Source organism: Ascidiella aspersa, chromosome 4 (assembly GCF_963924565.1).
Source record: "Ascidiella aspersa chromosome 4, kaAscAspe10.2, whole genome shotgun sequence".
Classification (NCBI taxonomy): Eukaryota; Metazoa; Chordata; class Ascidiacea; order Phlebobranchia; family Ascidiidae; genus Ascidiella; species Ascidiella aspersa.
In genome coordinates this window covers 12,509,838-12,527,949 of record NC_139450.1, presented here as the reverse complement: position 1 = coordinate 12,527,949, position 18,112 = coordinate 12,509,838, and the positions used below count along the sequence as shown (strand labels likewise).

Sequence of the window (18,112 nt, the reverse complement as noted above, 5' to 3'; positions counted from 1 at the left end):
CCTGTGTGGCAAATTAACATTCTGTATCATGCTTTTATGAATGCCTGTTTGTCTGCAGAATGAAAATGAAGCAATGTATTGCCTTTGTGACTACAGTCATAAGGTAACGAAATCTCTAGTCTAGTTTTAAGGTCACTGAAATTTTGTCCCAAATATTTGAAGTGGCCTATAATGTATGTGCAACCGCACGACATTAGATTATATTAAAAAAATAACTTGGGGCGTGCTATTTTATACTTAGCTGTCAAATATGAAGTTAATTAATTCTTGCTTTTAAGGTTTCAAGTAACCATCCATGAAATGTTAAGGATTTTTGCATTTTGAAGTTATTTTGGCCTGTGGCTTCAGTGTAAACACCAAACTTAGGGTTCGCGAAAGGTTTTGTCTAATGTCGGTCGCGACAACAAAAGATAGGAAACTTAATAACTTAAATTACTTTAAAAAAAGTTGAGTCCACACGGCCCTAGGTTTTATTGACATAGCATAGAAAAATAGGCTTTAGAAAAAGGATTCTTAAACCTGAATACATTTTATCGTTTATATAGTTTTCGCATCTTATATCCTCGATATTATATTTTAATTTAAATGACGGAAAACCTTAAATGACTATACACAACGCTGTAGGGCAGGCTAAAAAGCTTTCCATAAAACGACAAAACACAACCGGAAACGGTGAGATGTTCATTTTTTTAGTTATGACCCTTTTATAGTAGAATACTAACTATGATTTTTATGATAAAGCAAAGGGGGTGGTCCCAAAAATAAAAAGTGGATGAGTTGTTGAAATAAAATACTATAAAAATAAACTTAATATTTGACCTTAATGTTGCTTTAAATTAAAATTAAAAAATAACCACTCAATATATTATTAATATTAGAAACATAGGAATGGCTCAACATATATCCAAGCCGACTTTCATGGTGGACTTGACGTCACGTTTACGTCACGGCAAACCGGAACGAATGACTGGAGAAAAGCTTTTATGGAATGGGCTATTGCTTTGAGTTGTGCCAAAATACTACTTTTGAGTATAGTTTTTACTGTTTGTAATTGAGATATGTTACAATGATTTCCGCATGAATTAACCTGTAAAAAAATAGTAAGCACAAAATCGATATTAGCATGACCGTCCTGCTGCTCGCTTCTTAGTAAAGACCAATATAAATTTATCAAAAAATGATTCATTGTTGTCACAAGTGGAACGTTCTCATTCATAAATTTTGAACGGAACATAACTTATATACGTGTCATTGGCATAGTGTGTCTATTTCAGACTAACAGTTTAGAGTTTGTTCTGCGGTGGTAAGGTTAACTGGCAAGTAATTTCTTCGATAATTTTTTCCTGTTTACAAATCTTACTTCAACCCTGTGTTTGATATGACAACTCGATCTGAAAGAGAAAGACAGCAAAAGCAAAATGAGAGATATAAGTCTGTTTTAGCGAAGCTGTTGGCTAAAGAAGAAAACAAGTTTTGTGCTGACTGCTTATCAAAAGGTTAGTAAACAAGAAACACTATATGTTTTATTGGGCGCTGGTCTACAATCCTACCACAATGCAAATTATTTGGGTTAGGGTGCGGGGTTAGCGTGTGGGTTAGGGTGGGTCAAGTATTATTATTAAATAATGAATATATTAATACTTGACCCACCCTTACCCAAACACTAACCGACACCCTAACTCAAATATTGTGTGTTGTTTTAATAATGTGGTAGGATTCTAGACCAGCGCCTTTTATTGGTGCTTATCTAGAATCGTACCACATTTTAGTTGTAGGGTTATTTTGCTAGTTATTTAACACTTCGGTTTGGGCTGCAAGTTGTCGTTTGGGTTTAGGTGGGTAAGGTAATATTATTATTTTTATTCTCCAATATTTATTTATTTCTTGTAATATCAATTTCTATTACCACACGTTTCGTTACTGTATTAGGATTCTAGACCAGCGCTGTTTTATGTTATGAATAAAGCAAGTGTCACATTTTTTAGAAGTAGGAATCCAACTAATTACCAATTACCTCCACTTTAATTCTTCCTAGTGCCTTTTTGAAAATTAATCACATTATAATTATTAACTTCGTGACTTCTTTCTATTTCTAGCAGAGATACAAAACAATGATGTTGTACTTCATTCTTGGAAATTTACATTTTTAGCTGACTATGTTTACAACTTATCTATTTAGAATTATATTTTTTTCATTTCTGAAATAAAGGTATTTTAATGTGTGACATGTATCTTGGATCTACAGGACCCAGATGGGTTTCCTGGAACTTGGGTGTTTTACTTTGTATCAGATGTTCTGGGATCCACCGCAGTTTAGGCGTTCACATTTCCAAAGTCAAGTCGGTTAATCTCGACACATGGACTACAGATCAGATTACGGTAATAGTCATTTAAATGAAACATATTTCTTTTGTAGCATGTCCCTAAATAGTTAGTAAAGAAGCATTTCAAACTATTCCATCTCTCTATCTAAATCTATCTATCTTTGTTGAAGTCACTCATACATTTTTGTTGCAAAAATATTTAACTATGTTGTCTAAAAGCAAAACGCAGGACAGTTTTATAATTATCTAATAGCAATTTTTCATTGGTAAATTAGTACTTACTTCCACCTTCACAGAGACTTTGTGGTAGAGGCAATGGATGGGCAAAAGATTATTATGAAGCAAATCTTCCCAAAGGCTTTAAAAGGCCTGGTGCAGATTCGTAAGTAAAGTTAAAAATATATACTAGGGAACGTTAATTTGCAGTTATGGAATGAGGGCATAACCTGACTGGCAGAATCTCACCAGCATTTTTTGCCCATGTCCTAAATTGTTTTTTGTTTCCTGAAGTAAATCGTCGGTGTAGAACCAAACAGGGCTATGTCCAATTTTGATAAAAAATTTGTTTAATTTTATTGTATTATGGACATAGCTCTTTTTAAAAAATATATTTTCATAGCCTATATCTCAAGTTTATAAGGTCTATGCCCAAATGTAATTTCTGCCAAAAAAAAATTCAGATTCAAACTGGTCTAAGTCCATTTGGGGACGTTGACCAAACTTGCTAAGCAAAACATGTTTGGCTTAAGTCCACAAAGTTTAACTTGTTTTTGGATTTGGTGACCAGCATTTGTATACATTGTGGTTCTAAGCATAGTATCACAATCTACTTATTTATACCATTTAATACTTATGTACATTGTACACACAATGGTCATATTGGGTAAAATCCAAGATTCGCTTAAAACCTGTTCATTTAACAAATTTTGGTCAAACAAAAATTGCTCAGCTGTCCTGCGTGTTAAGATATTACCTTGTAAGTTGTCTAAAACACTGTGTTTAACCAGAAACTTATCCAGTGAGAGCGCCCACCTTGAGCCAAAGCGACGAATAATCTAAATCAGCGGTTCCCAAACTGGGGTCAGAGCAAATGCTGACCCTTGAATTTTTATTTGGCCGCGAAATATCAAAATAATTGCAAAGGGTCCGCCAGGCAATTTTTTTACAAAAGTTTGGGAACCGCTGATCTAAATCATGCTTGTTAATGTTAACATAAAACACTCAGTGCCATGTATTAGGTACATTTTTTTTAGTTTTTATATCTATACAAACCAAGCCACCATGTAAGAAAAGATTAACAAATAGAAAACTGAAGAAGTTATGCTGGCTTTTGTGAACGCTAGCCAAATTCCTCTATGGCGAAAAATCCCCAAAATATTATCATGTGGGTCTTTGTTCAAACAGGTCTTTACGCGTTTAACAACTTTTTTTTCTCAGGTTGTCAAGACTTATTGGTAAAAATAAGTCACCATACATGAAACAACAGGTGTGGGTATTAACCTGGTTAAACAAAACTTGACTGAAATTTTTGTAATCGAACAAAAAATAAGAAATAACCGTTGGATAATTTTTGTCCAGAATTTTTTTTTTTAGAATAAATGCATGTGTGTCTGCCGCTTGGTTTCACTTTACATCTCTGGTTTGCATCTTCCAGGTGTAAAATGTTTGTGACATATTCCTCCAACCCAGGTGTCCTCACGGGGCATCAGAGTGGTAATGTCAAACGTGTTACAATCTTATTGTTTAACTGATCAGTCAACTATACCATGCATAACTGTAAAAATTTCATTTACAACAACTGGTTTTATGTTAGGTACTGGTAATGTATTCAGTATTACCCGGTAAATGAAACATAGTCAATAGGTAGGTATAGTGTGATTAATGCGGAAATTTATAAGTGAATAAAAATTGTTCAACCCAAATGGCACGGAGCACCCATATGGATTTTTTGATTTCTGTAACAGTCATTTACTAAACTATGGGGCTAAGTCCTAAACCAAAATTATCCATTTTGAAAAATTTTGGAACCAAATTGGGCTATGTCCAAAAAAATAGGGGGCTCCGATAAATATAAAACCCATATAGTATTTTTCACATAGTATGCATTGGTAACCATGAATAGTTTCATTGACATTGCTTTTGAGTGGATATTATAAAACAGACATAAACCGCTAAAAAAAACGTTTTGGCGTTTAACTCAAAGCGTTGAAAATGGACATAGCCCAGTTTGGTTCTACGCCGACGAAATACCCAATGTGTTTAATCTCACCATGTTAAGTTACCAATATACTTAAGGTAATGTGAATTTCCGACTTATAAAGTGTACAAACTCCAAATTTTTTTTTTTTTTTTTTTTTTGATGATATTGGCAGTTGTAGTCGCCAGCATATTGCCATACCACGCTAACCTACAGACTAAAAAACACTTTGTTATAAAAAAAACATTAATTATACCCTGCAAAGAAAGTTTTTTGATTTTATATCTAATACCATATTTTAGAATCATTTTTTAAATTTCATGTTACTGTTAAATTTAATTGATCACTGTTATATTGCAGTTTGGTTTAATGTTCAAAACTATATTTCGGTAAGTGTAACTGTATAGTTTTCAAATGTTCTGTTTTTGTATATCTTTCAGAAGCTTGGAATACTTCATTCGAGACAAGTATGAAAAAAGAAAGTATTGTGCATCTCGAGAAGTTTCACTGCGTCCTATACAGGTTCATTATAAATTATATCTGGCTTTAGGTTAAACATTTCGGGTTTTTTCTTGATTCAAATACCGTAATATATGTACTTGAATAGTATTAATTATAATTTTATTCCCAATAATTATCAAAATATCATAGGAATTCAACATTAATGAAGTCAATGAAGAAAGTAGTCCAAAAGTGCGCCCGAGAAACAAGAATGTGTCAAATGGAACTAACCCCAACATTATCACACACAGGTTAGAAAGTTACATGTTGTTTGATGAACCTCTTTTCATATCGTCAAGCAGAGAGCTTTCTGTGTCATTGTCAATTAATTGAGCAATTTGGTGTTTACTGGAGAAAAGCAAATACTTAATAATGTTTCAAAGACAGACATTGATTTTTGGTTTCTTTATATAAAAAATTAAATTAAAGCAAACATTGATAAGGAATACATGGCCAAGAAACTGTATGGTATGTTCTTAGTAAATTGTCTTGAGATCACTCTGTACAAGTATGTATTGGTACCTCTTGCAGCATGACACAGCTCTCCCACATTTCCTCCATGCAGGAAATCAATAACAGCGATTGATAAGTTCCCTCAATTGACCTTGTTTTGTTATTTACCTAATTTTTATTAGTTAAGAAAGGTAGATTTTATGGCAAGCTTATGGCCTGCAGGCACAACATAATATTTAATTTGGCATCTTTACAATTGAAATGTTTTACATAAGCATATTACGAAATTGGCAGGAAGCCTGTTTTTCCAAACTATATCACAAAAATGTCAACAAGGATATGTAGACTTTGTTTACCTTTCTAAAAATACTATTTCTCATTGGTGCAGTGATATGCAATAATACATTTACAGCCAAAAATGTTAAGATTATAATAATGTGGTCAAGATGGTTTTACTTTGAAAGGGTTGATGACAATGAGATGATATACGTTATGTAAATTATAATGTTTTATAACCTCTGTGGTCCTTTATAATGAAATTTATTTGCTGATTCTATTCTTGTTTTTTAGGCCCGAAATCAACCTCCTCCTTAACATAATGTTTTTAGAACTTACCAATCAAATTAACATTCCATCTATTTGACACTAACCAATAACCATACTATTGAAAAATAGCATTTTTTATTTATTAACTAGCAATATGTGAATGTGTACATTATCATTTAGCAACCTTCAACTGCTTTTTATTGAAATTTTCAGGTTGGATGCAGCGCCACCTATTGCCCGCCCAAAAACCAACATTATTCCATCCATGACAGCAACTTCCAAACCACAGCGACAAGCTGTAAATGGAAGTGCCTCCGAATCAAGTGTCAATGATCTTCTTGGATTAGGTAAGTTATTTTGTAATAAATACATGCCTGAAACATATTTCGGTCCTGCTTTTCATAATGCCTGGTTATTTTAAGCGTGAGATTTTATGTCTTTTACAACTGTTATCGATGTCCGTTTTTTAATATACATATGTCATTATTCCTTTAATTAACGAAATAAATATATTATGATACTCAACTCAGTTGATGTATATACCTATTTAATTAAACTGTTATTTTGCACATTAACTTTACATGCTGTTTACAGTAAATCAAACACTATGTAAAATTAGTCCGAGAATGGAATGAAACCAAAGGACAAATTCAAAGTTCAAAATCAGACTTTTTTTATTTTATTTAAATGCTATATGATATTTTCATTGTAAATATCTGCCAAATTTACTGATGCTGTATCGGAATAGTATCGTTGTTGGGTGTTTGACAGATGCCAAAAGGACCTGATTTTATACTAAATAGTTGTTAGTAAAGGTTGTTTTAAAATAACTTGTAATAAAATGGTTTGTCTCACCACTTCTTGACCTTGCTATTCAGAATGTTTGACAAGTTAAATTTATACTGTTCGATATAGGAAAAGACAAATCTAAATAAATTTATTTGTTTTAAGCCAGGTCTAAAATTCAAAAAAAGAAATTTTGACCCCAAAACAATACCTCGGTTGAGAGCACCATGTCACCATATATAGAAAAAGAATAGCACAACTTCGGAGAATATACTGTTATAATACTGGCTAATTGCAATGCAAAATAAAATTTTAAAACAGTGAAAAGCTCAGCACTATCTAAAATATTATTAAAAATTTCCTATCTAAAGGGAACTTCAAAGGGTTTAAATATTTTTGGTATTGCTTTTTGTTCCATTTTGGCTTCACTTAGGCATTGGGAGTAATGCACTATTAAATGACATCATTTTCTTAAATATATGATGACATACACCTTAATCAACTTAAAATGGGTATAGCTTCCTTTAACAAACCTGTATGTCAACCATTACCTCCCTGAAGACACTGTTATTTTTGTCTATGGTTAGTAACAACCCAGATATGTAAAGACAAAAGGCAGTCACAACAAAAAACTATTTATTACTACTCTTTTACTACTTACCTTTACCTGATTTGTTATTTTAAAAATAAAAGAAGTTGTTTAGTATTAAAAGTGTAAAAAACTTGAAAGGTTTAATAAAGCTATTCATTTTGGGGTTTTTGTTGAGTGCCTGATTTACTTTTTTTTAAACTAAAATTTACACCATTTTATTGGAAAAAAATAGCTACAATTTAACTGATTTTAAAGTTTAAACTTATCACCAAACAATAACATATAACTTGTTGTTTAGGTACCCCAGTACAAAACCCTGCACCAGCAACTGTTCCCACCCCTGCTGCAGCAACTCAGTCAAAACCACCCCCGAGTGCTGATTTGACGTTTGACCTTTTTGCATCTATTCAGGCGAATGACTCCAGCAATGCAATTCCAAGCAGCCAGGTTGCTACTTTTATTATACACAAGCAACCAAACGTGTTAGTCCCATAATTGTTTGAATATTGTTACGGTTCTTAACCTTTTTATGGTCGTGGCCCACTTTTGTTTTGAAAATATTGCGTGACTCACTTCTTAAAGTTCTGCTTTAATTGGTTATAATTAACCAAAATGTTTAAAAAATCAAGAATAACCTCAAAATGTGAAAAGAAAAAGAACATTTTATAATAACCCACACATAACACAACTGTTAATGCGAAGCTTGAGAATTAACTGTAAAATGAACTAAATACTTAAACAAATAAAGATCAAAGTTTCACAGACTTTATAATTTCCAAATGCTCTGTGGCCCATCAGTGGTCCATGGCCAACCGGTTAAGACCCATGCCCTAATGCGATAAACTAGGCCTGGGTGGTTAATTCTGCCAGATCGCTATACCATATATTTGCTCTAATGAAACTGAACAACAATTTCAAATGGATCACCATAGTTAATCGCCCTACTTATAACCTAACAGTTTCTAAATAATTTTGCCCCATATAATCTTGTTGTTCTGTGAGATGTTATCCGAAAACAAATTATGATACATTTAATGCATTAGGATAAAATCATAACTGTTATCGGATATTCAAATGCTTTTCGTTTCTTGTCAGACAACACCACCAACAGACTCCAGCGCTTCCCAACCTGCTCCGACAACTGAAAGCAAGATTATGAGCAAGGATTCAATCCTCTCATTGTACGGCAACCAACCAGCGATGAGCCAGTTCGCTCAGTCAAATCCCTACAATGCAAATGCTGGTACATTTTTTGACAAAACAGCGGTTACATTTTACAATCTGTTTTGCTTAAATTTCCCTATTGCCATAAATCTTTTGTTGGTTTTGCTGCTATTTTCAGTGCCCTCTGAAGGATATTGTTTTTGTTTAAAGCAAATTAAATCTCTTTCTGAATCGATTGCTGCGTTTCCTGTGAAGTGATAAATCGTGTCCTATAGCCCCAAAACTCAACTGACAATTTCGTGCGATGAATAAACGTTCCCAGAATTGGAAAACAAACTATTTGGTTTTAATTAAACGCTTCAGACGTGCACTGCGTTATGTGTGAGTTTCGGTCAGCTATTTTTTCAAGTTAACCAGGCCCATCTTGTCTTCTGATGATTTTATTTAGTTCTCTACACCTTTTCAAGTTTATGGCCGCTTGGAAAAGCACGCTTTTTAATCTTTTTCGCTAATTTTAGGTTATTTTAAAAAAATGGAATCCGGCTGCTCATCAACCAATATCCATTTTCATTTGTAGGAGCCTACGGAATGCCTAACCAACAGCAGGCGGCCTATGGACAGCCTCAGCAACCACAGGCTACAGCCAGAAACCCGCAAATGGACTTTCAAATGGGAATGAACAATCCCTACAACATGCAACAGCAAGCCGGGGCAATGGGCATGCAAATGAACGGTATATTGAAAAAATGCCTTGTGTTATTAGTTCAAAACTGCGTAACCATGAAACGCTACTCCAAATACGTCGCCGCAATTTTGGGATAAGTCGATTGTTTCAAGTGATCGTGGATTAAAGGTCGCACCGCTATAGAACATGTATTTATCAGCTTAATTGAGGAAGTGCCTTTCGTTCAACTGTCTGTTTTAGCCGTTTTAAAAAAATACGTCGTGGAACTCGTTAGGTTATTTCGGTGGAACATTGACAACTGGCCTGGGCTTATACTGGGTTGGCTTGATTTTTGCTTTAAAAGCCATTTCCACTTGGCTATCACTAATAGTACTACGGTGTTGTCACGAATGACCTAGTGACTAAAGCCGTTGTAAACGTCATTTTTTACAGTTTGCAGACAGTCATAAGGCAATGACTCGCAACGACGTGAACAGAAGTTGTAAAATTTCACTGCTTTCAATAACTCTCACAATAGTGTTGCACCTTAGCTGGCTAGCGGCTAGACCAGCATGCAGCGCAACCGTTTTGTTTTACTGCTATGGTTGGGTATCTTTTTGAGGTTGGTCGGGGTTTCTGTAGTGAACCTCAGTCGGCTTCCAAAGATTTGTTTCTTAGTGGTGACATTCTTATTATTGCCCATATTCAGACGAGTTTACCAATTTTGGGGTTTGTTGTTTTATTTTTAAATAATGATTTGACTTGCATTTGGCTTGCTCCAATAATGACAACTGATGACTTGGACTTGACTGTATTTTTTTAATGACTTAACTTGACCTTTTTCAAATTAAAAAATGTTTCAAGCTTATGTTCTGGGCCATTTTAAAGGTATTGTACATAAGAAAGCGTCAACGTGAATTTAGGGAGATTAGTGCATTCGCAGTGCTACGCGACCCTTGCACCTCGCAGTGTTACGCAAATGAATTTAGAATACTTTCTGTTTCGGATAACTCTAAATGCACCATCTCCACATGTCGATATTCCTATTCTTGTTTACTCACACTTGAATGTTGGCTTGCCGCTGTAATCCTGCCTAATAAGAGTTTGTTACTTTAATTGCTGCTCAAGGTACATTTGTCTACATGCTGGTTACGAAACAGTGTGTCATTGCCCTGTGTATACTTCGGGACGGTTTGTTAGTTTGCACCACAACGTGTATCGCATTCAAATAGAAATACATACAAAATAATTTAATCTAATCCTTTTAATCGTTAGGCATGGTGGGATACCAACAAATGCCTGCGGTCCAACAGCAGCAACAATATCAGTGGCAACAAATGCAGGTGATTTTTTTTTTAAGTTCATTCATTTCCCATCTCCAAGCCATTGATGCTTATTAGGTTCAGTTTCACATAACGATTGCAATCACAACACTATACTTTTTAAAGCATGTCAACCTTTGCAAACTATAAAGTTATACAAAATTTATTAATCGAACGTTTTCACTCAATTATGTGTATTGGTAATTACCACACCAATTGTATAATATCACAATCAGGTAGCATGTAAGTCAATTAAATAATCATGTTTTAAAAAACGGTAATCCTGTTTCAAGAACTTAAAAGACGATACAATCACTGGTTTTTAAAAGTTTTCTATACAGTATTACGAAATCGTTTTGTCAAATTTATGATAAACCTGAAGAACCCCAACAGTTCATGTAGTATTTTTTAGGATCCCTCCTCTAATCAAGTGTGTCTAAATTAAATTTGGTTAACAACAATTCGAACCAACTTGCGCCAGCAAAGCTGAGTTTTCAACTCCGCACGTTGCAAACTACTGAAATGTTTGTTCATCTTATGGCATGTGGTCGCTGTTTTAGCAGCAGCAGCAGCAACAACAACAACAGCAACAACCACAGCAGCATCTCCACCAGCAGATGCACAATTTACAATTGGGCGGCGCCGGTGGCTTTGGCGCCCAACACAACAACCAACAACAGCTGGCGGCCGGAGGAATGCGATCCTACAACTCAATGCCTCAGATGTTTGGCGCCCAACAGCAGCAGCAGCAACAACAGCAGCAACCACAGCAGCAACAGCAGCAGGCCTGTGGCTATGGCAACCAGTTGATGCCGGGTGCTCTGACCCATAACGGCCTGGCCTCCAGCCAGCCTTCGTTGGTCGGGGTCGACCAGGGCATGGCCGGCTGGGGTGGTGGACCATCTTTCAACGCCGGTCAGACCTTGAGTACACAGCTCTGGAAATAATCCCAGGCCGTTTCGTTTTATACCAAATTGCTTTTTAGTCAAAGTCGCTTCCCTGCTTTTACATTCTTATCCTGTCGCGTCCGAAACCAGGTGCGCATCGTTGTTTACTTAATGCCTCCCAAAACACGTTTGTCGACCGACTTAAACATGTTTTGTTTTTTTCATTTTCTCTTGGAAACGCTATCTTAGTGTCAACTGGCTACCAATAAGTCAATCGAAATATTTAATATGAATTCAAAGCGAACCTATTGTTAGGTGGGAGGAACTTTGCATAAAATCCAATAGCGTGGCTGCGTACTGGGCCTGCTGTTATTTTGTATCGTCTCGGGCGCTGAAATTGGCCAAACTCTGTCTCTGTGGTTTTAAACATTCTTTCGTTAAACTTTTTACTTCTAGACGTGTATTGTTAAACCGTATTTAATCATACCGAATATTTAGGTATTTTGGTGTTTAGAGCTTTCCTTCTGACTTTCCATTAGATACGCCTGTATGTTGTGTTTCGGTAGGAGCTGGACATCATTATTTTTATGAGTGAAAAAAATGTAAATTCAACAAAGTGGTCCGTCCTGTCAACCTCTAACAAACAAAGTGGTAAAAATCTAGTCCTTTCATAAAGCGATTTACTACGGTTATTGACGAACTTTTGTTTTAAGTTCATAGAGCGCTATTTGTTAATTGGGTTTAGAATATTTATCATAGTTACAAACTGCTTTGACACCCGTTTTGGCTGGGACTTTAAGTTTTACCAAACGCAACGCTGTTTATCAGTCCACCTTAAAACACCATATTCAAACTTGAGTTCGTTATGAAAAGTCCATTGTGGCGGCACTGTAGGTAAACAATACTGGCTTTGGGCAATTTAATATTAACTCGGGTATAGTTGAGTAGCGTAAGGAACTCTGCATGTTCCGACATTTTATGTACATTATTTATGCCTATCGCTTGGTGACGCAAGAGTGCTGAGAGCTGTTTTTGTCTCCTCGAAAGACGATTATGCCCGAACTAAACAAATGCCAACTCGACTCATTCCTCGAATGCTTCATTGTCTTTCAGGCTAGCTGAACGCCCCATTTGTAGTACAGCACATACTGTAGATTGGTCTGATAGTTCCCGTTCTCTGTGTCATTAACACACATCCGTAACGGCAGTGCGGGATTATGGGATTCCAAAACGAAAATCTGTTTTTTTTAAAGTATCGCAAAATCCGGTCAGTCGCACTGCTAAACATGATGTTTGAAGTTGGCTCGATAGGCGGCTTGTAGCTTTCTTTCATGCCATAACTCCTTAAAATGGTTTGGATGTGTAGAAACGACGCTCGCTTTCTCAACTTGTTTGGTGAACAGTCTCGCTTCCAAATACTTATCATGCGCGTTTTATCATCATTCATCGGTGAGCGAACCGTTTTATTGTCATTACGACAGTCGTATCGTACCTCTGTCTTCCTCTTGTGACTCACCGAATCGCCTAGTTTTGTCGTGGTTAGGTAAATTTTTGTCACTTAAATCTGCGAAGGTCACGTTTTGTGCGTTTATGTTTTTTATAAGAGCGTAAAGGCCGTATGGGGAATTGGGCGGTGATAGGAATCCTAGGTTGTTTAGCTGCTATAGTAAATATTGAACTGTTGGTTTTTATAGTTGTTGTCGTTATCAATAGTAAAGTAAGGCTTAACTCAAATAGTAACATATTCTTGTACTTTTTATGTTTCTATCCCGTTTGGCAAATCTTACCAGTTTTGTCGCGATGAAACTTTATTTTTGTTTGTTACGTGATACAATAGTGATCGTGTTTGTGTACACCTGTTCTGCGCATTTCACCATTAATTTTCAGTCGGTCTCCTCTAAGGCCTGTGTGTTGTACAATGTATGCGTAGAATTTTATTTAACGCGATATAAATTTCGTCCTATAAAAGACCAAATCGAAAATAAAGTATATATATATCAACTCCACAATCTCGTGTATTTTCCCTGGGAGTTTTTATTTAAAGTGACATTGAACGGTAATCTGCTCAAACGTAATCCCAATTCTTTTGAGGCCTCCCTTATCCTATTTAGCATTCAAGCACAGCGTCATTTTTTCTCCAAATAATTTAGTGCATAGTTCAGAAGCATCTTAGGCGGAACGTGTTTTGTTGCTAGAATCTACAACATAAGCAGGAAGACATAATTCACTAATTTAGAAACCTTAATATAATGTGTTTTAAATACCATTTCCCGAATTATTTTGTGACATGAACAATAAGACGCATGTATCGTATGATGAAGCTTAATTTAATGGTAAGGATGAATTTGATGTGGTGTGTTTAAAAGCTAGCTGCTGACTCAAAAAATGGCCGTGGTCGTGTTTGTTTATACCGCGGACCAACTGGGATCCGTGAAGCAGTTTTAGTATGCCCACTAATCAAATTTTTAGTCGCAAGCGGAATCAAGCGAACAAATTAACCCGTCTCAATAAACGTCATGTAGTTTATTTATTACGTTTTTTCAAAGTATATTGGTCTTATCGTTACGTTTTTCATTTTTAAGTTAATTTTATTGGACCGCTAATAATTAAAAAATGTAAAAGGACTAATACGGAAAATTCTTTCTTTAAAATAAAAAAAACATTTGCTTTTTCATTTCTTTAAAAAGTTTGGAAACCACTAATAGTTACAAGATACGTGCCAACAAACCTGGTCTACATCGCATATTAACCTATCAGCCTGTTATCGTTTTTGCAGGTCTACCACACACAGTATTTACTGAAGAATTCAGTATTTTTCCGTGTACACTGTTCAACGTCATATTAGAAAACTTAAAATTGTCAAAACGCTGTACCGCATATTCTTTTTGACCAACGTATAAAAATTGCTAAAAATGTTAAATTGGTATTCGACGGGCTTCGCCTTACATGTGGCGAGCCGGCACCGCCTTGTCTAACCGCATCAAAAACACGTCTATTCCCAGCTGGTGTGCAGACCCACTTTGATCCGCTCTCCTTCGGGACTGACCTGTCCTCTTTGGCAGCGCTTTGGGCCTCGCTCTGCCGCGTGACTCAGCGACCAGCGTGCCACCCACTGCCCTTTCCACGGACTACAGAGCGCTGGTGCTGCCGCGTGACACACAACTCAATTTCCTAAACAGCAAACCTGCTGTAACGGGACCTGGTCCACTGATCGCCTTTAGAGCGGATTTCATTGCCTCGCTCAGCTGTCGTTATGGGCAGCCAGAATTTAACAAATCGTTCAGGTCAATTTGGGCGTGTGTGCATCCCGTGTAAGTTGTTAAAAAGCGGCGTTATAGGGTTGGTTGCGTTAGCAGAACTTATTCAACGTCGCATGGACTTTTAACTATATGTATTGTGACAAAAGCTGTCGAACAGTAACTTTAGTATGGGGAAATGAAAATTATAAGACTGTTAAGGCAGTTTTATCCCACACGTAAAAGATCAATCTAATATACTGTTGGAAATCATTCCTCCATAGAAATCCCGAAAGCCGATTGTACTTTATTTGTCCTCCAAAAAGTTACAACGATTTGTTTCACTTTCCTTGTGGGCTCTGAGCCAGAATGCAAATATGCACCAGTCACGTACGTAACAAAATAACATTTGACTTAATTTGAAGAACTCCCTCATAACACAGTAAGAAAACGCATGTTAAATATAGTTACGCCATGCTAGTTTGACACGCCCAATCGCGACCGCCAGGTTGCGCTCTACTTTTGGAACGGCGTATAACGTTGCAAAGGGGAAGTAAACGTCAGAGCCGACTTCCTTTCGTCTCTTTTCCCCAACCCGTTTGCGTTTGCCTGCAATGGCCCGGCGCTCAGCGCACAATGGCAACAAAACTGTACAGGGCAGTACAGATTCAGCAACGACTGAGGCGGATAGGCGCGTTTTCGCTAATGCGCGGACCAGATGGCAGCCGATGAAGGGAGAGAGAGCGTAATTTTGCCGAATTTGATACGACCAGGGTCGGCGAGATCCGCCTTGATCTCGTCGCTCAAGTCGGACCGACTGGGAGTTGGTGAGTCCACAGAGGCGAAAGGAAAATTTGTGCCCTTTCCACCGTCAAAAAGAACTCTCCCTTGTTGTAACAAGTGCTGGTTATTAGCAGCAATAATAATCAGAGCGAACGTATACTGCAGGCAGCTTAAAAACACATCACAGTTTCAAATGCTATCGTTAATTCTTTGGTGTAAATGTTAACTTGCCAGTGGCTTACGCAGATAATTGGAGTGGGAGACGCAGATAATTGGAAAAGCGCTGCAGTGCCTTTGTGCTGAACGAAAGCTTAAGTCAAAGATTTGAGCTATGCAGCTTAGCCACAATGCGACATTAAGCAGATTTGAAGCACACGAGCGCGACAGACTTTGTCTTTGGAGAATACATACCGGTCGACTGTTTGCAAATTTATTCAATTAGGCCTCACCCAACGGACGCGACCCCAAACTGTTCCAATACTTGGCGAACTGCTACGCAAAAAAACGTTTACTGTGTGCTGTCATTATATAGGTAGCCATATATAAGTTATATTCAGGTTGTCAGAATTTTTTAAATTATGTACATTTTTGTATAATGTGTTTTAAGATGTTCTGTTTCTCTTTGTATCAAAGGTGTGTTTTGTTTTATTTTGTGTTGTGTTGTGGAACCAAAGCGCTAAGATGATTATTTAGTGGGTTTTAGTTAAAATATTTGTTTTATATTAATATTCAATATAAATAAACACCAAGCACTGTGTAAAAAACAAAAGCCTATAGTTAACCCCCGAGAATAATGGTTGGAGGTTGTAGTAAGACGTAATAAAATATCAAAGCCCATACAGAAGTAGCCCATACATACGTTCAAAATGATACCTACTTCTGTATGGGCTTTGATATTTTTAGTACGTACCGGTATATATTTTTAAACCTTCCTTTGATATCAAATTATGTAGGTTGCTAGCTGGCTCTGACATACTGAGCGTAGATATTCAGCTATCGCTTATTGGTAAGCTATGAGTTCGTCACACAGACCTTCCGAAAAAATCTGTTTGACACATGTGAGCGAATATTGACTTTCTGTAAAAAAAATAATTAGTTTTTCCCAATACGCAACCTTCCATCACCTAAGTCCCAAGTGCCCGCCTAATGCATCAAGTCAAGGTGCAATTGGGAGACGGGTAAACATCGAGCTAAAGCAACAGGCAACGTTCGCGAGTAACTCTAGAAAACGAACAAGGTCAGAAAGAGCAAGCAGGATAGCAACAGTAGAACTGTCGCCCGTTTTAGCGACAGCCGCTTGACATGGACGAGTCAAGCCGCTAGCAGCATCAGAATCCGCTTGAACAAGCTTTTGCTTCCGGTCGTTTCGAGGTCATCCTTCGCCACCGTACACTTGTGAGCGGCGGCTCGCTCTCCAACATCGACTGTCAATCATGCGCGGGGAAGCGGTTCAGCGACCTCGCGACGAGGTTTCCGCGGTTGGCGCTTATCGGGTCGCTGTACAAGCCAATACACAGGTTGTATTTTCAACCGACTAGTTTTCGCTCACGGCTAGACACTGTCGATGCCCCGCGTGTCCTATCCAATGTAAATCGTCACTAGACATACGGCCGTTTTTTTTTCAACGCTGCTTGTTGTGTTGGAAAGCCTAAACACTATAAACAGTAATTACTGTTTGTTTATCACACGAATATTTAGAGGGGACAACCTGGTCGCTTAAAACAATCATTGTCACTTAATGTGCGATTTTTACCATAGCCTACTTCAGTTGTTCAAGCGCCTAATAGTTACAGGCAAGTGACCGAGAAGCTAGAAAGCCGACTGAATGGTCAACCCACGAGATCTTTGCACGCAAGTGCAAAATGCGTAATCGCGCCGACTTGCGCGGCGGAAAGTCCGTTGGCCGTTGGCGTCGAAGCGTCTTGGGGATTGAAGCTTTCCTATGTAAAATAGATTTCGATTGAGAGTGCCCGGGAGGACCACAGGCCAGGGTCTGTGGGAACGAAGAGAACAGTCTAGACCAGCTTTGAAAAGCCTTTTGGCAGAACTTACGTCTTTTTTTATAGTTAATAGGCGAGCAATGTAGTTATTTTTGGCATAGACTGAAGTGCTTAGTATCGTGATCGTGTTTGCAGAACCTGGACGCTGGACTGTGTGTTTGATGCGTTTGCCGGGGCTTGACAAAGTGCGGCTTATCGCATAAAGTCCCACTCCCCCGTTTCCATACTTCAAGGGAGAGTCAATTTCCTTGACATCCGTTTAGGCCTTAATGTCGCAGCTTGACAACCTGCGGCTAAAGTGTTTGCCAAACAGCTGCGAGACACGTTTAACGTAGGTAACCCGTTTTCTCAGCTATAAATAATGCACCCAAATAGGACTGCGTCGCGTTATTCGGCTGCCAGTGATACAAAGGCATATGGGGCGTGGGATTCGCTTTATTCCAACCGTGTGCAGACAGCCTTCCAGAGGAGGCCGTATTTATTCATTTGCGGTCCGGTACTGGCCTTGTTTCGTCCAATCTAACCGCCGTCAGCCCCATGGGCATTACTGGTCTTTGCGTATCGCAGATTTCCCGCCTTAGCGTGACACGGTTGTTTCAGATGGCTTGGGCACGGCCATGACTCTCGCGAGACTTTAGGGAATATGAATGTCGCATC

At 37.5% G+C, this 18,112-nt stretch overlaps 1 protein-coding gene across 3 annotated transcripts; it reads left to right on the top strand.

The window, feature by feature from the left end:
• Nucleotides 1–1,166: 1,166 nt before the first annotated feature.
• On the top strand, nucleotides 1,167–13,437 carry LOC146147935 (stromal membrane-associated protein 1-like). 3 transcript variants are annotated; one of them, XM_083386588.1, is made up of 12 exons: nucleotides 1,167–1,496; nucleotides 2,246–2,379; nucleotides 2,621–2,706; nucleotides 4,962–5,043; nucleotides 5,173–5,273; nucleotides 6,235–6,368; nucleotides 7,698–7,846; nucleotides 8,495–8,642; nucleotides 9,141–9,296; nucleotides 10,503–10,570; nucleotides 11,110–11,280; nucleotides 11,323–13,437. In XM_083386588.1, exons 1-12 carry the CDS (start codon nucleotides 1,379–1,381, stop codon nucleotides 11,494–11,496), a joined length of 1,521 nt encoding a protein of 506 aa, XP_083242714.1. In that variant the 5' UTR covers nucleotides 1,167–1,378; the 3' UTR covers nucleotides 11,497–13,437. The 3 variants fall into 3 exon arrangements, with proteins under 3 accessions (XP_083242714.1, XP_083242713.1, XP_083242712.1); XM_083386587.1 differs by having other exon boundaries at nucleotides 1,169–1,496; nucleotides 11,113–13,437; XM_083386586.1 differs by having other exon boundaries at nucleotides 1,169–1,496; nucleotides 11,110–13,437.
• The last annotated feature ends 4,675 nt before the right edge of the window (nucleotides 13,438–18,112 follow it).